This window comes from Nasonia vitripennis, chromosome 2 (genome assembly GCF_009193385.2).
Source record: "Nasonia vitripennis strain AsymCx chromosome 2, Nvit_psr_1.1, whole genome shotgun sequence".
NCBI classification, from domain to species: domain Eukaryota; kingdom Metazoa; phylum Arthropoda; class Insecta; order Hymenoptera; family Pteromalidae; genus Nasonia; species Nasonia vitripennis.
This window is the reverse complement of record NC_045758.1, coordinates 13286531-13310008: the sequence shown is the minus strand read 5'-3', so window position 1 is coordinate 13310008 and position 23478 is coordinate 13286531. Positions and strand designations below refer to the sequence as shown.

The following is a 23478-nucleotide window of genomic DNA, read 5'->3' as shown; positions in this document are numbered from 1 at the left end:
AGTGTATATATCTATATATGCATGGCTGTGTATGTGCATAAGCCTCGGCCTAAAAGTTTCCTGCGCGCGCGCGCGCGCGGCGGCGGCGGAGGCTTCTATTATGATCGAAATTACATTAAAAGGGTAGATTCGAGAGCCGTTGAATAATCTATTATTTTCCAACTGCCGTTAGTCATTCGAGCTCTGTGCGCGAAGCTATATAGCTATCTGCATTGAATTAAGTAATTGAATAATATGTATAGAATCCCTGTGTTAAAAAAAAAACGAATATTTTTCAACTTTTCCAATGCACGGCAGTTATTATTTCGAGTACATTTCGAGTCCATATACCGCGATCGAAGCAACGATCGGGTTTCAAAGGCCTCATTAAATCACCATCACTGCTACGCGAGCAGGCGAGCGGGGGCTGAAAATTTCCCGGAAAACTTGGCATCAGCCTGTAATTTGGCTCTCGAATTTCACGCGCCGCGGCGAGCGTCCGCCAAAACTCGGCTCAATTTCGATTTTGGATCCGCGGGCCCTCTTTCTGCGAAGCGCATACACACGCACGCCGCACGAGAGTAGTACACCCACGCACGCACACGGCAAAGCAGCAGCAGCAGCAGCAGCAGCAGCAACGTGCTCGGAACTACGTGGCCCCGCCCCTCCGAGCGAAAACTTAAAAATGCCGCCGCAGTGCAACCCGAATCGATACCCGGCGACCCTGTCACGTGGTCCCCGGGTCCGCGGAGCCTCGGCCAATCGGCTTTAAGATCTCCGCCTCCCGGCGAGCGGCGTCCCCTGCCGGTCCGATCTCGAAGCTCCGCGAGCTGGCGGACCGCGCCCGAGGCGGCCCCTCGCGGCCGCCAGTCGAAGCGTCGCGCAGCGCGTTTTCCCCCTCGCGCGCTCGCGGCTTCGCCAGTCTGCGGCTGGAAGCGCGTCCGTTCGGTTCGCTCACCCCGCTTTCTCTGCCCAGCTGCAGCAGTCAGTGCGCTCCGAGCCGCAGTGACACACGAACAGAGAAAGAGAGAGAGAGAGAGAGAAAGACTCTACGTCTCGTGCTCGTGTGCGACTATCTCTGCACGTATACGTGCGCACGCAGAGAGGGAGACGCGTGTTGTGCAACACAGCAGCAGGCCAGCAGCGCGCATAGGCAACGGACCTCGATCGTCTCGAAGAAGGATACCTTTGCATCAGTGAATAGAGTTTCGGTTGGTCTTTCGACCTCGTGCTAGAGTCAGTGCGCAGAAAACGTCGCGACGCGGGTTTCTTCCACGCGCTCCCCGAGAGATTACGAGCTCGAGGCGCTATCGCTCGCGCGCACAAGAAGAAGGCGCGAGGAAGATTGGAAAGCCGCCGCTTTTGGAGGTTATACGCGGGCCTTGATGCGACGCAAACGGCGCACGAAATATTCCTGAACCAGTGACACGGCCAGCAGCAGCGGCGCCAGCTTTTCCTTTCACGCACTCATTCCCCCGAATACCGCCCGTCTCTCTCTCTCCCTCTCTCCCTCTCTCCTTCTCTCCCTCTCTCTCGACGTCCGTCTCTGTCTCGCTCCTTCCTTCCTCCCGCTCCGCGCCGCTCTCTCGCAGCGCACAGTCTCTCTGTCGCCTCGACGTCGCGCATTCCGCAGTCGCCGAGACTCTCTCGGGAAAAATCGCGCGCCCATGAGACGCTGACGCTCTGCGCGTCTCTCGCCCCCGCCGCAGCTGATCGGTACAGAAGCGAGTCGCCCAGCCGGAGCCGGGTAGCCTGGCGACGACGAGCTGAGAGCCAGGCAGTCGTAGCATGGAAGGCGCTGGCCGCGATCAGCGTGAACAGCGTGAGCAGCAGCAGCAGCAGCAGCAGCAGCAGCAGCAGCGTGAGCAGCAGCAGCAGCAGCAGCAGCCGGCCCAGCACCAGCAGCCCATCCACTATCAGCAGCAGCAGGTCCAGCCGCTACAGCCGCTGATGACGAAGCTGCCGGGCTTGACGCCGAGCCACGGCCCGACGACCCTGATCCATCGCTCGGGCCACTGCTACCAGCCGCACCGACCCTACCTGGCCCTGCCGCCCCAGCCCCAGCAGCCCCACCTGAGGCCCCACAAGAAGCTCAAGACGGGCCCCGCCGACACGGACGCGCCGACTAACCTGGACCCCTCCGCGGTGGCTGCAGCCGCCAAGCACTCGCCGCAGCGCTCGCCGCAGCACCAGCTCTACTCCTCGAGCCAGCAGCAGCAGCAGCACCACCACCACCACCACCAGCAGCAGCAGCAGCAACACCAGCACCCCCAGGACCTCCTGCTCGGCCGGCACCCGCACCACGAGCAGAGCCACCACCACCTGCACCACCAGCACCTGCAGTCGCACCACCACCACCACCACCACCAGCAACACATCGTGGGCGTGACGCACCTGCTCGAGGCCGCGAGACACCCGCTGCTCCAGCGCTCCAAGAGCGCCAAGACCGTCCGCCAGCAGGTCACCACCAGCACCCATGTGTCCAGCCTCTACCCGGAGATCCTCGCGCTCATCTTCAGCAAGCTCGACGTGAGGGACCGGGGCCGCGCGGCCCAGGTCTGCGTCGCCTGGCGCGAGGCCTCCTACCACAGGTCCGCCTGGCGGGGCGTCGAGGCCCGGCTCCACCTGCGCAAGCACTCCTCCGCGGTCTTCTCTTGCCTCGAGAAGCGCGGCATCAAGCGCGTCCAGGTGCTCTCGCTGACGATGCGCCGCGGCCTCGGCGACGTCTTCCGCGGCATCCCCAAGCTCCACTCGCTCAACCTCTCCGGCTGCTTCAACATGTCCGACGCCGGCATCAACAGCGCCCTCAGCCAGCCCTTCTCCTCGCTGACCCAGCTGAACCTCAGCTACTGCAAGCACATCACCGACGCCAGCCTCGGCAAGATCGCCCAGTGTCTGAAGAACCTCGAGACCCTCGACCTCGGCGGCTGCACCAACATCACCAACAGCGGCCTCCACGTCATCGCCTGGGGCCTCAAGAGCCTCAGGCGGCTCGACGTCAAGAGCTGCTGGCACGTCTCCGACCAGGGCATCGGCTACCTGGCCGGCATTAACAGCGATGCCGGCGGCAACCTCGCCCTCGAGCACCTCGGCCTGCAGGACGTTCAGAGGCTGACCGACGAGGGCCTCAGGTCCATATCCCTCGGCCTCGCGACCAGCCTCCAGTCCATCAACCTCTCGTTCTGCGTGCAGATCACCGACAACGGCATGAAGCACATCGCCAAGATCACGAGCCTGCGCGAGCTCGACCTGCGCAACTGCGACATCTCCGAGAGCGCCATGGCCAACCTGGCCGAGGGCGGCTCCAGGATATCCTCGCTGGACGTCTCCTTCTGCGACAAGGTCGGCGACCAGGCGCTCCAGCACATCAGCCAGGGCCTGTTTAACCTCAAGAGCCTCGGGCTCTCGGCCTGCCCGATCAGCGACGAGGGCATCGACAAGATCGCCAAGACCCAGCAGGACCTCGAGACCCTGCTCATCGGCCAGTGCAGCCGGCTCACCGACAAGAGCATCCTCACCATAGTCGAGAGCATGCCCAGGCTCCGGAGCATCGACCTCTACGGCTGCACCAAGATCTCCAAGTTCAGCCTCGAGAAGATCCTCAAGCTGCCCCTGATCTCGCTGAACCTGGGACTCTGGCAGGAGCGCCGGTGATAGCGCTCGACGCCAGCGCACGCAGCAGCCCCTACTGGCTTCTCCACGGTGAGTGTGCTGCATTTTTCTCCATTTTCCTCCGACTCGATCGGGATATCTCTCGCGCGCTGCCGACTCGGTGTGAATGAACGGATGTTTGGAAAAACACGGGACGGCTTCTCGTTGCGCGAATGAAGCTGTTTGCTTTCATAATAATCCGCGGCGGTGTCGATGACACGTTTTTTCCCCTCTGGCAAATTGAGAGCGTTGATCGCCTTTTGCCGAGCGTATTTTTCAACAATGCTCCTCTCGCTCCGGCGCAGCGCCGAACAATTAAGCGCTCTCGAATAATGAGCGCGGGATATTTCATACGCGTTCTATTTGCTCTCGCCGCTACTGCGCGCATGCGACACTGCAGCCTTTGAGATTTTTGCAATCGCGGTTATCGACGCAGATATAAGTATATTCCAGCTCTCCGCGCTACAAACACGCCAACAGCTGATCTACGGGGAAAAAAATGTTTTCCGCGAAATGAGTCAACAACGTTCGCCGCTGAAAAAACGTGCGCTCGCGCTCGATATCCAAGCATTATTATTTCTATTAATATACGCTCTCGGAAAGCCACATACAAGTATACACACGAGCCTGCATTTTAAAGCAGTTAAATGAGCTGTTTGCATCGAGACGGCATCGGCTAATTCCGCCGTGCAATTATATCGTAGCCCGAAAAAAAAGGAACCGGAAGAATTCCACCCGCGCTCTCGCAGATTCTCCGGCGATACATACACGTATACACGCGAACTAATTAACACACACACACACACACTCGCGCAGCAGCAAAAAGTCGAGCGAACGTTAGGAATATAATTGGACATTCCGCGGGGAGGGAAAAAAATCCAAAACGAGGGGGTCATATGAGCGTGACTATATCGGGAGGGGGAGGAAAATAGAATAAAACAAACGCGGCTCTTCTCGGGCGAAAAATCGGCCGGCAGATCGCGATCGTTGGGAAAATGGCCCCGCGCGCGGTAATTAGAGCTTCGTTATACGGAAATAAACAACGGCCGTGCGCTCTCCGCAACGGCCGATAAACTGCGAGAGCCGAGAGAGGCTGTGCGCACAGTATTGCCCGCATATATGGGGCTTCTCTTTTTTTTTTTGTCGACGTCGCCCCTTTTTAATTGTTCCACCTGCTGCCGTTGGGTAAATCCGTCCCTTTGTACACACAGTGCAGTACGGGTTTATTAATCGCTTTTCGATTCCGATTTTTTCGGCGAAGCCCGTACACGGACGCATCAATCAAGCTCTCGCGCGATAGCCTTACAAACGCTACGTAATGATAGCACTCGCGCGTCTCGAAAATTTTCGCTGCATTATGCATTCGAGCTCCGGCTTCAATTCCATATCAATTTTCCGACCTCTTTCTGCGCGCATCTACACACACACACACGGCAGCCGAGGACAATGAAGACGCGTTTGTTGTTGTTAGCGCGAGCCTCGTTGTTTTTCGCCTCTATTTTTTTCCGAGGCTTTTTATTTTCGCGAGGCGAGAGCGAGCTGCAGGTTTTGTTTTTCGCGCTATGCTCACACACTCGAGTGCGTTTATATTCTCTCTCACTCTCTGCGTCGCGCTACTGCGAGTGAATGAAAACACACATCGAAAATCCCGCGGAAAAATGATGCGCCGAAAAAGCCGGAATTTTCCACGCGATTATACATTCGGCGAAATACTCCTGCGGAGCGAAAGGAAAAACAAACCCTACACTGCACCGCGGCGGCGGTATTTAAAAAATCTTCCCGGGCGGCTGGCTACATTCGCTTTAACATGCTGTGGGAATTCGCGAGCGCGCAGAAAAAAAGCAGAGAGACAGAGAGAGAGAGAGAGAGAAAAAAACACAAAACGCGAGTAATCAGCGGCACGCTCGCGGCCTAAAATTCAATTCCGTAACAATGTCGACGTGTTTCGCCCCCTCCGCCAGTTCTCTCTCTCTCTCTCTCTCTCTCTCTCTCTCTCTCTCCCTCTCTTTCCCTCATTCACTGTTTGTACCGGCGCTGCGTCCCCTCGATCCTTCGATTCACCCTTTCTCTTTCTCTCTTTCTCGCTCTCGCTCTAGCTCGCCGTGTTCCTGGATACTGCACCCCACCTCCTCCTCGCGAAGAATCGCTGTAGATGTAGTGTATAGCGCGTCTCGTTTTTATCTGCAGCGGCTCGCCCTTCTTGCGATCGTTTCTTTCTCCGTTTGATATATAATTCCCCCTCCACTCTCGTCCTTCTTTCTCACCCTCTTCGCATTTCCATCTCCCGATTCGAGGGTGCAGCTTTGCGCCTCGAATGCGCCGTCTACTACTGCGAGGGTCGATGGGTAAAGGGTGTACCTACACAGTATACGTACATACACAGTATATAGGGGGAAGGTTGGAGGGAGAAGGAGAGAGCGCGCGTGTGCGGGAGCTTTCTCGGACGGGACGGAATTCAAATTTCTTTCGAAAATTCGCCCGTTAAACATCGAGTCGACTCCGAGATCGCGATCTCGCGTGTATAATATAGGCTTTATCTCAAGCGCGCTCCGTTTTAATAACTCCGGCGCTATACTGCCACGGCTTTACCGTTGGGTTAGCAGAGACGCCCGAGATGATAAAGGCAGATGAGTCATTGCGAAATACTCGTGTGATATTATTTATTTTTTTATAACACAACACGACGCGTTGTAATGCATCGTGCCAATATAATATAATAATATAATAACGGTTTTCCTTGACTCTGACGAAATTAATAGTTTCGGCACAAGGCACTGCACGCGCTATCGGGCATTGCACGAGGAGAGAACGCGCGCGAGGCGACGTGTCGTAGAAAGTTTCATTGCTCTCCGACGGATTTCGTAAAAATATAGCCAAACTATTACGAAACGGACGTTCTAAGCGCGCGCATATTACTCATCGCGAATAATCGAGAACATGTAGAACGTACGGACGATAATAACTGTAAACAAAACTCCCGAGAATCGATTATTCGCGCGTTAATTCGACCGAAATTTCCGCGAATAATAAAACAATTTCACTCTCGCGCACGTGCTCGCTCTGCTCTCGTCGCATAAATATCGGCTGCTGCTGCAGTCGAATATAAGACCCGACGATTTTTCAATAACGCTGTCTCTCCCGTTTCCTCTCTGTCATCCTCCTCTCGTCGCAGTCTTTTTTCCCCGCATCTCTCTCTCTCTCTCTCTTTCTGTTTATCAGTCAAGGCCACGCTGCGATCACACGTGCAAGCTCGTTCACCCCCCCCCTCTCTCTCTCTCGCAATTATTGTTTCCCTTTGACCGCAGTTTTATCGAAAATAATGCATCGCTGCGCGCGACTTTTAAATGGGAAATCGATCCCCGCTTCTCTCTCCTCGTAGTCTTGTTCGCTTTTTTTCGCCGCTGCCGCGCGCGACGAGCTTTTGCTCGATTTGAATTTCAGTGTGTGCGCGCGTGTTGCATAAATTATTGATTGATAGGAGATGCCGAGGGAGATACGCGGATGCGTGACACATTGCGGCGGGTTTTCCCGATTTTTGGGTGACTGTACGCTCGTCGTCGGTTGCTCGCGCGCGAGGGCAGTTTTTACGACGCGCCAAGGGTGTGGGTTACGGCGAGGTGATTTGTCAATTGCTTCGGGGCTTTGATATACGGTCCAGGAATTGATTCGTTATTTCAGTTGTCGAATGATAAGTGAATTTAACGTGAGAATATATTACAGACACACACACATACACATCGGCAATCCTTGGAAAGTTTAATGCAGTACAAAATTGACTTTGCGCGGAGAATTGAATTTTCGGAGCAGATGGAGTTAGCGAGTTGGTAATTACTAATTATTACTTAGCCAAAGGCTCGAGTCTCGATGATAATTGAAAGACCTAGTTTGTCTTCTACGCAATTTGTTGGTTATTTCCTTAAGCGTTTCCAACAATGGCTATAACTTTATTACAAATTAATTTCCTATGCTAATGCGTCAGCTCGTCTCTCTTCTCTGGAAAAGCCCTACGTACACACTCTGTGCGAGAATATTGTGTCTATATTTGTCATATAGAGTCGCTATAACGGTATCTATTCTTCGCGCACATATCCTCAATATCGAATTCGAAATTAATTCTTCAACGATGTAGGTATAAATTGTTTAGTGTGTGCGCCGCGGGGGCAGTAAAATGGGACAGTGTAATGATATACTGTATTAGTTTATGCACTTTTTGTATACGTACACGAGAGCTCTCGGCTCTCGATTTAAACTTTTATCCCCGCTTTTATCGCAGCGGCGATTTAAACAATCATTGCAATTTTATAATTCAGTTTTATCGATTATACACCGAATAAAGTATAAACCTGTACGCTGCAGGAATTTAAAATGCAATATTTATCCCGGAATCTCGCGCGTGCAGGTTTATCGCTGGAAATTAGCGCAGCTCTTTTATTCAACGTTTTTGAACAATCTTTGAAGAATCGGAGCCGCCGATCAAATTATCAAACGGTTACTCCGCCGTAAATTTGCCAAGTCGCAGCGTATATACTCAAAAGTCACTTCAGGCGTGATTCGACGCCACAGTCAACGGAGTGCAGTTGATCGGCATCAATCATCCATCTTCACCGGCATAAACACAGCTCTAGTAGATACTAAACAAACGATAAAACGAAACGGCGAATTCCTCCTCTCCGCGGAGCCGAGTGTATAGGTATAAAATTGCTCTCGCTACTGTACGCCAGACTTTCGCGTCGGACTGTACCTTGGCGGCGGCGGCCGTCTCTGCAGAGAGAGAGAGAGAGGGAGAGAGAGAGAGAGAGAGAGAGAGAGAGAACGAGAACGAGCGAGCCGCCTCGAAGGGCTGAAGCCCGAGCTCTCCTCTACACTCTGTTCCCCCTCGCTTCCTCCTCCTCCTCCTACTCCCCCACTTCTCGTTTCCTCTCTTCTCTCTATCTCTCTCTCTCTCTTGCTCTCTTGCTCTCTCTCTCTCTGTCCCCTGGGCCCGGCTGTCGCTGTACGTACGGCCTGTGTGCACGAAAACCTGAATTTCAAGCGTGAATCGCTCGGCGTTCTCTGTCCTTCTCTCTCTCACTCGGAGAGTACGAGAGAGAGAGAGAGAGAGAGAGAGAGAGAGAGAAGAGAGGAGGCGGCATAGCAGCCTGGGTGTATGGCTAGACGCGCCGCCGACCTCCCGAGAGAGGAGAGCTCCGCCGTGCGGCGTCTTATTCCTCTGAAAAAAATCATCCTGTTAGAAAAAATGACGATCTCGTTTTTCGAATTAAATCTTCGGAGCGAAATTTCCTCGGTCTTCCGCACAGCTGTGCGCGCGGGTATGCCGCATATATACAGTACAGCACACAAGGGCTCCATCGCGATGTGGGTTACGTCGGCCGCGCGCGCGCTCGCTCACGACTCGTGATATATAGAACGTGTAATAACAGCAGTAGCAGCGCGGCGGCAGCGACGGTGGCGCAATTTCGTATGTGCGTAACAAATATGCCTCTCCGCTGCTTGTGGGGTACAGCTCTCTCGCGTGTATGCCGTACGTACGTCTGTGTGTACGTATCGATGCTGTTTACCGTCGCGAGCGTTTTGCTCTTTCTATCTGTTTGCGGGACCAGACGCGGAGATTAAAAGAGTTTTTTCTAGCCGCGTAATATGTATGTGCTCTGTTTGCGCAGTGAGAAAGAGAGAGAGAGAGAGAGAGAGAGAGAGAGAGAGCGAAGCCCGGACACAATGTGTTTGCTCTGCTGGGAAGAGGGGAATTTATGCGATATCGCCGCTCTCATGAAATGGATCTCGCTCGTTCGTCGCGTTACATGCATATATATATATGTGTATACGTATCGGCGATTTTTACCGTAGCTATGTAGGCTGATAAATGCCTTGTTTTGCGAGAGCGCGAATCAGCTGGTGTGTCTCGGTGTTCCGCAAACGTAAACAGTCATTTCGGAGCGCGCCGCTACCGCTGCTATATGTCCTATACACAGCTTCTCTCCTCAGACTAATAATAACAATAAATCCGACGCAGACGCGAAAAAAGTAGGCATCGCTGCAGCCGGAGAGAAGAGAGGAGAAAAGAGAGAGAGAAAAAGGAAAAAGCACTGACAGCCTGATGTGCTGCACGAAGGAAGGAGCGCGCGCTCGGGCAGCCGTCTGCTGCTTGCCGTGTTGCCAAATCACGGAGAGCAGCAGCGCGCGCACGCAGCTCTCGTGTGTCGGCGTTGCCAAATTTGAAAATTAGTCCTCTCTCTCTCTCTCTATCTCCCGGCGTCGTCTTTTCTTCGGAGCGGCGATTCCGGATGCGCCGCCGAGAGAGCAGCAGCAGGGCTTCTCTCTCTCTCTCTCTCTCTCTCTCTCTCTCTCTCTCTCGCTCTCACTGGAAGGCAGTTCGTGGAAGGCGCGGCGTTCAAAGAGAAAGAGAAGAAGCAGCAGCAGCGCCGTTGAAGAAAGCCGATCGTCCTCGCGCATATATCCCACGAAAAAGAGATAGACGCCGTCCGGCTGGAATTCGAAATTTCAAAGTTGTGGGAGGAGTCTTCGTCCTCGGATAAAATGTCTGATGCGTGTATGTGGAGGCGAAAGAACGCGCGCGCGAGTGAGAGAGGAAGTCCTTTGGCACCGCCGCGTGTATTTTCTAGCGGTATAGACACACATGCGGACGCCTGGACCGAAAGTGAGAGAGAGAGAGAGAGAGAGAGAGAGAGAGACCGTCTGCTGCTGCTCTTCTCTCCCTCTTTTTTCCTGTATACTTGTACACTGCGTCCGCGCACCTTCTCGAGAGAGTCTCGACTTTTTGGAGAGAGAGAGAGAGAGAGAGAGAGAGATAGCGCCCGGACGCTTTCTGGAATTTCGAGCGATTATCGTTTCGCTTTAAAAGCCCGAAGCTTTTTCCCGGCAACGACAATGCTGCTGCTCTCTGCGGCTGCTGGCTTCTCTCTCTTTTTTAATTTATGTGACACAATGGCCCCCGTCGCAAGTGACCGGGAAACGGATGGCGTGACGCGCTCGTGGGACACTACACACGCTTCGAGGAATTTTCGGGGACACTTCGATGCAGAGAAGCCGAGAGACTCTCTGCCTTGCCTCATCGCCGTCTTTTTTACTCTCAACTGGGACGGCATTGCGCAAAGTTAGCGCGAGCCCGCGCGTGCGGCTTTATGAAAAAGTCTCCCATTCCGCGCGCCGCCGAGCGACGTTGTTACGACATTTAATTAAAATCCCCCCGCGCGGTCTGCAATTTAAAAATTAAGTCCCCGCGAATCGAGCTCTACTCTCGGGCCTGAAAAGCACAGCGCTAATTTTTAACAAAGTCGCTGTTGCCGATAAAAATTCAAATGCTGACGCCGGTGTCTGTGAGCGTAAGGCGCGCGGTGGAGACTCGAGAGAGAGAGAGAGAGAGAGAGAGAGAAGGAGCGCATGCAGCCGGCTCCTCGTCGCCCCTTTTAGCCCGCGGCAGCAACTGCTTTCTCGAAGGCAAAAAAGAAGAGCCGCCACGGCAGCTCGAAGGGCAAATAGCAGGCATTTAGGCTGCTCCTACACGCGCGCGCATGTGTCTTGCGTATATTATATACGATACACACAACGGTAATGACAGCGGGGGCGACCCATGTGTGTGTGTGTGTTTGTGCGTGGATTCGCGTGCGCGGACAGGTGTGCGTGCAGCGGCGTTTATTGGGCCGGCCGTATGATTATTGGGTCTGGTTTCCTTCTGCTTTTCGTGAGCAGCGGCGGCAGCAGCAGCCGTATGGGCCACCTGTCTCTCTCTCTCTCTCTCTCTCTCTCTCTCTCACTCTCTCTCTCGATCGAACGGGGTTAATCGCGTGTGCGTCTCGTCTCCTTCTTTGCGCTGCTTCTCTTTCCGCTATGGCCTAGCTGTCTTTCGGAGCCGAGGCTACGCAGACGCCGAAGAGAGGGACTAGCCGAGAGTTATTTCTTCGGGACGGATGTGTGTAGTTTACGGGGAGGAGTCGAAATTCGGGCTCGGGACGGAGGAAAATTAATGTGTGAAGACGAAGAAGAAGAAGAAGACGCTCGGGCAGGAGAGTTCTTTCCAGAGATTTTTTCAAAAACACGCGCGCATTCGCTGTAATTTAATGTTTATCACGGAGACCTCCTCACTCGGCGCTATATACACTCCCCCCGAGAGAGAGAGAGAGAGAGAGAGAGAGAGAGCGCAGAATACGCACTCGACGCCGAGGCCGTTAAACCCGAGAACCGGGGGCAGCAGACGCTCGCCGTATCTACGGAATGAAATTCGACGTCGAGGAGGCCGGATCGCATGCGGGCACACGCGGGTGGCCCTCGCGCGCACATGCATTCGATTCTACGCGCTATGGGAAAAGACACAGGGGGAACGTCGACTGCGACGATAGCGAGGGGACGACTCGAGTGAAAAATCCATGTGAAGTGGCCCGAACCTCGTCGGGGGGTATACGCGCGCGTACGTACGCTGCACCGGATAGAGGGGGTGGCTCTCTCTCTCTCTCTCTCTCTCTCTCTCTGCAGCTCTCTGGGAAGAAGACGAGGAGCAAGTGGGAAGGTGGAGTGCCGTAACGAGGAAACGGTTTTTAAACGCCGCCGAGTATACGCTGGGGTGCGAGAGCCTTCCTTCGGCGAGGGGCGGCCTGATTAGATGCACGCTGAATTTCGCGCTACTATACGACAAAAAATTCCCTAGCTCTTTATATATGCGTATATGAAAAGTGCGCGGCGGCAGCGGCGGCATTCCCGTAATTAAATTTCCTCGCCCGCGGAACAAACGAAACGTATGCACGCGCGCACACGCGATCGAGAATCTTGAGAACAGCTGATTGGAATATTTTCCCCGCGCGCCGCGTGTGTGTACGGCTCGAATTAATTAAAAATATTTTCCCGCTGCCGCGCGACGCCCTTTGACAAGCGAGTTTCAAGAAAGCGTCGACTAGCTCCGCTTAACTGAGTCACGCGCTGCACATGACTAATGAAGAGAGAAAGAAGAAAATATTTATCCCCGTCTGTGTGTACGTACGCGCATAGACTCGGGAGGGAAACGTGACGAGGGTCCCCGACACTGCGCTGCGCTGCACGACAATGAGATTGTTATTAAACTATATAGCGTAAAACGCTCGCGCGCCTGAGAATATGTGTGTGTAAGAGAGAGAGAGAGAGAGAGAGAGGAATGGGGCTACGCTCAATTGACGACGGCGACTAGTACTGCGCGTTTAATTTAAAAAATGTGCCCACACAGTCGGCCGTTAATAATTTTGTGTGAGCCGTTCCTTAAGTGTCTCTGATATCCAGCAATTGCCTCTTGCCGGCTCCGCGTGTGTGTATTATAGATGTGTGTTTCTCCGCAGCGCCTCGATTCGCGCTCGAACATACAATTCACTCTCGTTACGTTGCGCGCGCAGGCCTTCTACTTCTTCTTCATCTGCATCGAGTCTCGATGTTTTTACGGACGGTACAGAGCCCCGGACGAGATTTTCAATATAACGTTGCACACGGCTGTAAAGCAGGTGCGGATTAATCGCAAACAGCTGCTGCAAATAGCCGAGGACGTCAGTCAGTGTCGTGCGTTTAAAAATTAATTCGAGCCCGGATGATTTAATCCCTATTGTGTATAGAGATACGAGTCGCGGAAAGTCGAGGAAATAACGCGAGAGAGAAGGAAGACTGAAGGTCGAAGCGTATAGGTAAAACGCGCTCCGAGAAGGAGCGAGACCGTGAGAGCGAGAGGAGGAAGTCGCTGGTCCTAGCGGGGGAGTATACACACAGACACACATGCACCCACTATTCTCGCTGGGGGAGCTCGCCCTTCTCTCTCTCTCTCTCTCTCTCTCTCTCTCTCTCTCTCTCTCTCTCTCTCTCTCTCTCTCTCTCTCTCTGTCTCACTCACACCCCGGGGTTAGGTGGCATTGTAATCGATTGGTGATGCGGGGGTTCGAGCCTCCCTCGTCGTACACCGTACACACACCGTATACGTATATACCTATATACAGCAGCGAGCGCCGTTACTCATTGTCTGCAGGGGCACTACCCCCTCGGACGTGTGTCTCGAGCATAGCTATGCGAAAGAGAACCGCCGCCGCGAGAGACTCGTTAGGCTATGCACCGCAGGAACTTTCACGTGTGTGTGTGTGTGTGTGTGTGTGCGAGTAAGCCAGGATGGGAGGAGAGAGGGACTACTGAAAATGGCAGGTGACGCGGTTATTCAGCGCAAGTGTCTGCTATTCCTATCCCGTCTGCCTGTCTGTCTGTCTGATGCTGCAGCGCGCGCGAGCGAGGCATCGCTCAGAATTTGCCTTATGAAGTTGAATATTGTAGACGCCGCCGCGCTGCCTTCACTGATTTATTGTCGAGGAGTCTCTGTCTCTCTGATACAGCCGGAGATTTCGAGAGAGGCTTTCGTCCTGCGGAGAAAAAAAGGAAGGTTGTAGATTCATAAAGTGCGCCTCCGAAAACGTTGGAAATCCGAATGCGAGCCATAATCGGCAAACTATCGCAATGAATCATTTTTCTTTACGGCTCTCTCGTATCCGAAAATCACCGCCTCCGGCCTTAAAATTTCGGCGCGCGCACACAGCCCCGGGCATAATTTACGGGAATAAGCCCAGGCAGCAGCGCTTCTAGGGAGAGAAAAGTCCTATGGGCTAAAGGAAGACTTAGAGGCCGTCCATCCTTCTCGGAGTGTGTATAGAGCTAGTGGGGGCGGGAGAGGGTCGGCTGCTTCGCTTTTTCTTTCTCGGCGCGTCGCGTCCGGTGTGCCTTCGTTATTTTTCACCGGCGAGAGAGAAGAGCACAGCCGTTTTCTATATACCTGCGCCGCTCCGCTGCTGCCGCTGCAGGAGAGAGAGAGAGAGAGAGAAGAGAAGAGAACTGGAGCAGCCGAGCGTGGTCTATACTCTCCCAGGATTTTCTGCTCTCTCTCCGCTGCTCTGTAATGAGTTTGTTAAAAATAAATATTTGCTCTAGGCGCGGCTCGCTCTCTGTGTTTTGTTTCGCATTAAGCAACCGGACGAAAAAAAAAAAAAATAGCTCGTACAGTTCGGCTTGGATTTCAGCTAGCTTTATAGTCGCGGCCGATCAAATGAATGCCGTATTTTTTTTGTAGCTATATTCTGCAGTGCCGTCCATTTGCGCGAAAGTGTAGCGTGTGTGCCGGGGGAAAAACCGCTGCGGCCTTTCAAAAATGTATTTTTTTCCGCGAATCCGCGTGATTACTTCGTTGAGGGAATATAATAGTTTGTTTTTTTTCATCGGAATAAAAAATACACTCGCTCGATGTTTCCCCCGACATGAAAAAAATAAAAGGAAAAACAACGACGGAAGCCTATCAAATCCCAATTACTATATATACGCGAGTTTGCAGCTTCGACACCAGTGACTCTCCCACGAATCCCGTCGTTCCTCATCGTTCCTATACGCACTGCTTATTAGACTCCCCCGCGCAGAGAAGCAATTGCGGCGTCGCCACTTACACTCGCAGTCGCATATATAGGGTGGACTCACGTAATTATACAAGTGCGAATGACATGGTCAACGTCCTCGTTTCAGCTTCCGCTACTCTCTCAAGCGAGCCGTGAGCTTAGCCGATTGTTAATCGCGTTCGCGTTTTAAGCCTGGCCTACAATCGTCGTTTTCCCCCCTTCCACGCGATACCGCGCGCGCGATAATGTGTGCAGCGCGTGAACTTTGCACCCTGTGTTGCCGACGGCACACACACTGCCTTTTTCTCCTAGTCTCTCTCTCTCTCTCTCTCTCTCTCTCTCTCACTCGTTTTATGCTAATTCGAGGCAGGAACCTCGTGGCGAGATTTTTTCTGCATATTATACGTACGTTATAGCGCGCGCTAATGAGGGACAGATCGATTAAATATTGCGGCTCTGTAAAGTCGCATGCGCGATGCATTTTTTAGAGAGTCGCACTTCTCTTCTCTCGCAGGAGGAGGAATGGTTACGTTGTACACTGCATATTCAACGCGATATGCAGCGCGCAGAGTCGTCGGTGGTATAATTATCGCGCGTGTTGAGCAACACACAAACACACACACACACACGCGGGAGATCGAACGCGAGTTATATTCCGCGCGCGAGCGAGCAAATCGATTTTTAAACGATATACGTATACCTTTAAAGAGCGCTGATGACTGTTTAACGACTGCAACATTGTTTGCGTATCGAGAGGAAAACGTTTAATTCACACACTCGTGTGCAGCCAGTCGAAGAATCATTACATCGCGCGCGACGATTATATCCTATGTGTCCGATCGTAACCACACGTCCCGCCTCGCGCATATAACCAGCGCTGTTAATGAAAAAATGAGCAGTCCCGCCAGCCACTCGTCTAATCGAATCTATAATCAGTCTCCTATTCACCCGAAACTTTCGTCCCTCCCTGCAGTCTGTGTACGGCCGAAAAAAGCAGCGTCGCAGAGAAAAAGAGAGAAATAATGCAGAGCTTCGCGCAGGGCGGCTCGTTAATTTCGCTATAATGCAAAGAGGCCGTATACTCGCACACTGGAGAGAGAGAGAGTCGCGGAGTGCGGCGCGGGCGAAACTTTCCGAAAATCAATACGAGCATGGAAACGCGCGTAAATGAACCAACGGCGTCAGCGAAAAGCCGCGCGCGCGGACCGCCGAGAGAGAGAGAGAGAGGAGTCCTACTTTTCGATTCGTCCTCTCCGCGTCTGATGTTCGTTAAAATTTCAACGCCGACTGTCGCGACGCTGAAAAAATGAGGAGGGCCGAGACGGACGGATCAGTGATAAAAACAATCGGCTCTGCAGCAGCGCGACGCCGCAGTCGATTTTAATTATGACGGAGTACGCTAGCCGCGCGGAGAGTTTCTTCAAACATTCATCCGGTCGTTCTTTTTCTGCTTCTGCTATGGTAGATTATTTACTCTAAGAAACGGGGGGACAATTTGCCAACGATAATGCTGTCTTGCAGCTGAAACAAAATATAACTACAATCGAGACTCTCTCATTTATGTTACAGTTGACACATCAGCGTCGAAGCAGCAGCAGCACAACGGCCGCAGGCCGAACTTGGAAAGTCGCGGCGAACACGAGAGCCAATAGCAGCAGCAGCGCATCTGGCAGTGCAGAAACGTCGACTGCAGCGGAGAAGGCCGGACCATCCACAGCGGAAATTCCGCCGGCCCATGAATAAATTCAAGACTCGCACACGCCGCGCACTTCCACCTGTTTCTCGCTCTGTCGCCGCCGCCGCCGCCGCCGCCGCCGCCGCCGGCTGCACGCGCTCTATGTATAATACATGCTCGATCCCCTCTCTACCCCGCGCGCGCTCGCGAGCGTACGTTTTATCGACTTCTATCCTTTATACGGCGAGTATGTGTCTGTGCGTGCGTGTGTGTGTGTGTGTCTCTCTCTCTCTCTCTGCGTCGAGTACATCGAAAAATATATATATACACACGGCGGCGGCGATCGACAAATTATTATATACGAGGACGAGTCGGCCGTACGTCGCGGCGGTGTGCGTCTGTTGTATGGACCTCGCGCGGCGAAGACAGTGTATACGTATTACATGGAATCGAGCGATTGTGTACAGGGAGAGAGGGATCGATTATTTTTCTCAAGCTTATCGACGCGCGCGGTGGCTTGTCTCTCTCGCACGCACACTCACACACACACACACCCACACACGCAAACACGCGATGTACACATACCATATACACTGCATATATAGAATTGTTTTTTATTTTTATTATTATAAAGAAAGAAGAAGGATGGCTCAGTGCAGGTGCGATTGCCGCGAGTTGTATAATGTTTAAGCGAGAGACCTGCGTCTCTCTCGCACACAGCGAGTATACGTGCATGCGATATGATGATGATGATGATGATGATGATGATGATGGTAATGATGACGACGACGGCGACGATGACGATGTGTATTACATATACCTGTGTACCGCGACTCATAATCGAAGTCGGAGCAGTAATACACATAAGTATATATACATATAGTTATATACATATAGTAGTTGCTCGGCGAGTCCGCTCGCCGGAGCGCCAATTCGGAAACATGTTCCTCGTGCGATTGATCCGGGAAAATGAAAGAGACGAGAACGAGACGACGAAACGCTCGCCGGACGCGCCACCGGCCGGCAACGAAGCGCTTTTATAAATATATATATTATACATATACATACATCATTAATTTTGTATATGCCGCAATGCGTTCTCCTTGCGTACATATTATAATGTATTTTCTAATAGGATTTCCGTTGCGCCGCGACGAGAGTCTCGATTCTCTCTCCTTTTGTACACTGCGAGCCCGCATGTCGGCCGGCTGCTCGAACCTTGTTCTGTTTTTTAATTAGCGAATTATGTGCTAGGGTGATGCTGATCATCAAAGAATCGTGTAATACGTGCGCAAGCCACGACACACTGCGATGTGTGTACTCGTGTGCAATATTAGGCGAGAGAGGGAGCGAGGAAGAGTCGGTTATATACGTTGTTAAGCGCGCAGCCCTTTCCCTTACCTTCTTCTTTTTTGTATTTTTGTTATACTTTTGGCATTCTCGCGCCTCCTCGGCGGCGGCGCGGCGAATCGATCGTGCGTGCTCGCGCCGAATTCCTTTCTCTTTCGCTCGCTTCCTCTCTCTTTTTTCTCTCGCTCGCTCGCCAACCCGTTATTTTTTGTCTCCGCGAAGCGCTCCCCCTCCCTCGGCCTCTGTCTATACACAGCTGTTGTTACCTGCGTTAGTCATGTGCGATTGTAGTTATTTTCCTATCGTTGCGTTAGTTACGATTAGTTGCGCCGATTCCCTCCCTTGCGACACTTTGCGCGAGCAGATACAGCTTCTTTCTCTCTCTTTCGCTTACTCGCGCGAAAGAGCCTATCGTCCGCGCGAAAGACTACCGAGGGGTTAAGAACTCGTCGATTTCTCTCTCTCTCTCTCTCTCTCTCTCTCTCTTTCGCTCGGCTTAAGGCAACCCTTTCACCGCCTGTGTGCGCGCGCGCGCCGCGCAAGCATAATGTTTTCGTTCTCGGAAAAAATGTTTTCTGGAGTCGCGGGAGACAAAACACCGGTTCGCGAGCGTTTCTAGTTGTTGAATAGCGAGTTGTTGCTCTTGAGGGCTTTTTTACTACTGCCGTAGTGAGAGAGAAAGAGGGAAAGAGAGCGAGGAGTAATTGTACATTCTCGAGGAAAAAAGGTGCCACACGCTTGGTTGTAATTGAAAGGCGGAGTTTCGACGACTTTTGTTGAGTGATTATTTAGGATAATTTCAATCTTCTTGTTATACGCGCGCGTGCCGAAAGACTGTTGTTCGAATGTTTTCATTAATTTTAATGGAACTTGTCCTAGTTCGCCTGTATAGCAGAAATTGCGTTAGTAAAATATGTTGTTGATTATCTGATTTATTCTTTTTTAACCATGTCGAAAATAGATAGCGCTATTTTAAATTGACAATCACTCGTTGTTCTTGTTGTTGTGTCATTCAAATCTCCATTTTCCCGTTTTTTATTGATAAAGACGACAGCCAGGCGAAAATAAAAGCGCACGAGAGAGCGAGGGAAGAAAATTACTCTTTATCAATACAAAACGTCGCGTCTCCCGGAGCTTTCCGCGGGACTAATGAAAGGGTAGCAGTCCCGTAATTTCGCAAAACGCCGCCGCCGTCGATTCGCGAAAACCACGCTTCGCTCTCTTTTACTCTCCCCAATGCGCTCGCTTTTAAATTATCGAGTGTACTCCTAACGCGAGCGCGTACTTTTTTATGCGGAACGCATTCGCGAAGGAAAAACATCGAGTTCCGTTAGCGACTATTTCTTGCGGAAAAAAGAAAGGGACCGTATATACGCGGCTGCGCACAGGGAAAGGAGGAACACGAAGGAACGAGAGTATAGCGCGCAAAAAAAGAGAGCGGGAAAAAACGAGGGAAGACCCGTGGGGGTGGAAGAGCACGGGGAGGAAAGGAAGCAGCGGCGGCAGCGAACCCTTTACCTCGAGCGCAGCGCATTTTCCTCTCGTGCTTTTTTCCCTCTCTCTCTCTCTCTCGCTCGCCTGTATTTCAAGTCTGTATCGAGGATCGTGGCCGGCTGGATTCTTTTCCTCGGGATTTTTTCCTCCTCGGCCCGAAGGAGGAATAATTGCTCCCTCTGCGCGTGGGGCTTCCGGTTTCCTGCAACAATGCCCGGACGAAATGTGCGAGGAGAGCGAGCGGGAGAAAGAGATGAAAAAAGGACGTACACATAGGCGATGCTTCTTTTTGCTCCGCGTTCTATCTGACTCTGCAGCGCTAGCCTGCTTCTGCCCGTACACGTAAGACTCGTGGCGTAGTATCGACCGAAAAGCCTCGGAGAGCCGTATAGAGCAGCGATGTATAGGTGTACAGGGGAAGCGAATAAAAAAGTGCGCAATAAGGGAGAAAATTCACATCAAACTTCGTTCCGCGAATTCGCCTCGTTTCGCTAGTCTCTGCATTGTTACTGGACACTCGGCTGTGTAGAATAGAAGCAGCTCGAGCAGCCGATCGTGTGTCCGAGCGTCAGCTTCTTTTTGATAATGCTTGAAACTCGGCTTTCAGCAGCGCGAAAATCCGAGGCCCCGAGATCTGCGTAATATAAGCCAGGGAGAGAGAGAGCTCGGAGTCGCTCCGGCTATCGTCTTACGTAAGCCGCCTCCGCCCGATAAGACTCATCAATCCTCGAAACTGCGCTCGGCGAAACAATAGCCTCGTTCTTCAGTATACCCACGTACCTACGTACGCCGCGGCGCTCCTCCCGAATCACAATGAAAAAACGCGAGACGCGTGTGGACCTTATCAACTGCTACGTCGCGCGAATAAAAAGCGCAAAGAGAAAGAGAGAGAGAGAGAGAGAGAGAGAGAGAGAGCCGAGCTTGAGCTTTCCACGAAGCGATAATGCATCCTTATCAGTCGCGCGTGTACAAAAACAGCGACGATACGGCGACTCGTTGCAGCGTTACATGTATAAAGAAAGAGAGAAAGAGAGATAGAGAGAAGCGCAGAGACGATCTAGTTTAAGGCTCAAGAACCAGACAAAGAAACTCAAAGAAACAACGACACTTGCATTTAGTTGCGCCTAGTTTTTCCGCGTATGCGATATGTCTATATAATAATGTTGTACAGAGAGTGCGCCGATATCGAGTAAACCTCTCGCGCTCGGGGTGCCCCTTCGGCCTGTCTACGGGCCTGATCTCCGCCTCCGAGCGCGTTCACACACACACACACACACGCGCGCGCGCGCGCGAATATACACGTATACATGTGAAAAATGTGCGCGAGTGCCGAGAGTGAGCGAGAATACACGTATGTATAGGTATAGATAGGCGTTCGTTCGTTCGTTCGGAAAGTCAGTAGCGTCATCGCATTTATGTAACTGACAACGAGATAATGCGTCGCGATCGATGCGGAATGCCGAACCGCTGCTCTCGAATAAGATACAAGCGCGAGCGACGACTAGAATTTACATGTGCGTAGAGAGAGCGATAGCGTGTAAATAGCGTGATGCGAGGCAACGTGCAAGTATACATTTATATATGAGAACTGCGATGAAGAGAGAGAGAGAGAAAAAATAGCGTGCGTGCAACGAACGATGCGGCCGCGAGAAAGTTGCCGCATTATGCTGCTCTCTGGTCGCCCTCCCCCTTCTTCTCGACATTCAGCGCGAGATCTGTTTACGGATTATGACGATGACGTAGCGAATTTTCGGCTGCGCAGCGCGGCGGTGACCGATCCGCCGACTCTTTCGATTTATTATTATTATTTTGTTTTTTTTTTTTTGTAATGTTGACTTTAAATTTTGATTTAGTTATGTACGACTTTGAAATGATTTTCCCCTTCTCTATTCTCCTATTATATGCGTTGCGTTATAGTTCGTCGCGAGTATACTACTGTAATTTGCATTGTAAATAAACGAGCACCACTTCACACCGACACTGCGAAAATACGACGAGATGTGTACATGTAAATAATAAAACATGAAAAATGTTTGTTAAATATAGAATATGTTACGTTTTCTAAGAAAAAAAGCACAGCATCAGCGTGTCTCATTTACGCCCCCCCTCAAAAATCCCTCACGCAGACACCTATATGAAATCGATTCGCATTCGTTGGAACTTCCATGAAGCAAAAGTTATGCAACGAATCCCCATATTTTCATTCGACTTTTCTTTTATTTGGAGCGTTTGCGTAATGACGAAAACACGCCGCCGCCGCCGCCGCGCGCGCGTGTGTGGAGCACCACGGAGGTGGCGAGTTTACCTCAACTTTGGCATTAATAGAAAAACTTATAATTAGGAGGAGCGCATTTTTTACGAAACCACCATTTTTACCACTTCTCGTATTCCCTTCTTGCATCACGTTCGCGCGCGTATCAGCTGAAAAGGCTCGTTACCTTACGTAATTGCCCGTCCGGCAGCGGAGAAGAGGAGATTTTATTTTTCGATAACGTACGCTTGTGTATCCGTGAAGGAGGAGAAGACGAAATGCAAAGTAGAAAAATTGTAAAAATATAAGTATACTAGCAGCGAGAGCGTCCGACGAATTACGTAAGGTCCGGCTCGATCGCTACCCACACGCAGACTCGGCTGGGTTTTTGCGAAATTTTGTTCATCTCTTGATTATACGTCTGCGAGTGTATAAAAGAAGCCCCCAATCCTCTCTCTCTCTCTCTCTCCCACGAACGAGCTTTCCTTGTGTGTAGCGTGCGCTCGTTATAGCTACATGTATACACAGAGGCGCGCGAGCTGCTTCGCTGGCTCTCGCTCTTCTCATCGGACGTCCAGACTCTCCCGACTGCTCTTCTTCGCCTCCGCTCGATCCTCGTTTTTTCCTCTCTTTTTGCATGCGCCAGCTAAAAGTATATCGGCTAGACGTAACTTGGCGCAGTCGTATCTTTTTTCCCCAGCAGTATAGGCTGCCGGGCCTTTTTGCGCGGAACTCGCGCGCCGATAATTTTCGTTTATTTTCCAGGCGTTCGCCGATTGATTTTTCGCTGCAGTAGATGGGAAAACTTGTCTATTATCCGCATGTAGGTAGGGAAAAAGGCCCCGAGCTCACGCAGGCATAAATTCGAAAGATCCACGGAATTCCTTCTGTCTCTCCCTCACTCTTTCTCGCTCCCCTTCTTCGGCTGCAGCGGAAGAATGCCCGAGGTTCAGGTGACCGAATTCAATGGGGTTTTGTGTGCCGCTGCTGCGAGGGAAAAAAGCGAGAGAGGAGGGAGAGAGGCTTTTGACGGGCCAAAGGACGAGGAGCGGCTGAAATTCATTTTGGCCCTGCAGCAACGCCGAGAAGTTGAGAGAGAGAGAGAGACAAAGCGAAGCGAGATAGGCTGCACATAACAGGTATACGCTACACGCTGGGTTCGATGGCCCGATTCAGGTACAAGACGTCCGTGGAAATCGGATTGACAAGAGAGAAAAAGGAAAAAAATGTAACGCCGGGAGCGAAAGAAAGAGAGGTAAGTAAGGGGGGAGAGAAAAGGAGGACGGGGTATGCGTAGTGGAAACCTGTTTTTCGTACATCCCAAGCTACCGGGCGTACTTTTTCCTTGTGTGTGTGCGAGGGAGGCTTGAGAAACAAATTTTTCGAAAATGCCTCCCTCTACGCTTATACACTGATGCACTGCGCAGCGCGACGACGCGTAAGACGATACGTGGCGTCCGGCGAAGCGTCGACCACCGGCGAGCGAAATTCTAGTTACATGGGAAACGTTTATTTACACCAGCTGCACACACGAGCCTTTTCCTTCCCCTCGCGCGCGACTTTTCCCGGTGCAGGTTTTTTTTTTTCATACATATCCTACATAGCGTATATAGTGGGTGTGCAGCTATACGAATAACAAGGATTTTTTCCACGATGTATAAATTTCGCATGTATGCGGTCTGTGGCACGAG

At 51.9% G+C, this 23478-nt stretch overlaps 1 protein-coding gene across 1 annotated transcript; it reads left to right on the top strand.

The window, feature by feature from the left end:
• The first annotated feature begins 897 nt into the window (after positions 1 to 897).
• LOC100122164 (F-box/LRR-repeat protein 14) lies at positions 898 to 21609 on the top strand. Its single transcript, XM_003424027.4, has 2 exons — positions 898 to 3681; positions 16587 to 21609. The coding sequence occupies exon 1, from the start codon at positions 1768 to 1770 to the stop codon at positions 3631 to 3633; it is 1866 nt and encodes a 621-aa protein (XP_003424075.2). The 5' UTR covers positions 898 to 1767; the 3' UTR covers positions 3634 to 3681; positions 16587 to 21609.
• The last annotated feature ends 1869 nt before the right edge of the window (positions 21610 to 23478 follow it).

What these genes read in the sequence shown, in the direction of transcription:
- LOC100122164 (XM_003424027.4), top strand. Translation starts at nt 1,768, where the DNA reads ATGGAAGGCGCTGGCCGCGATCAGCGTGAACAGCGTGAGCAGCAGCAG.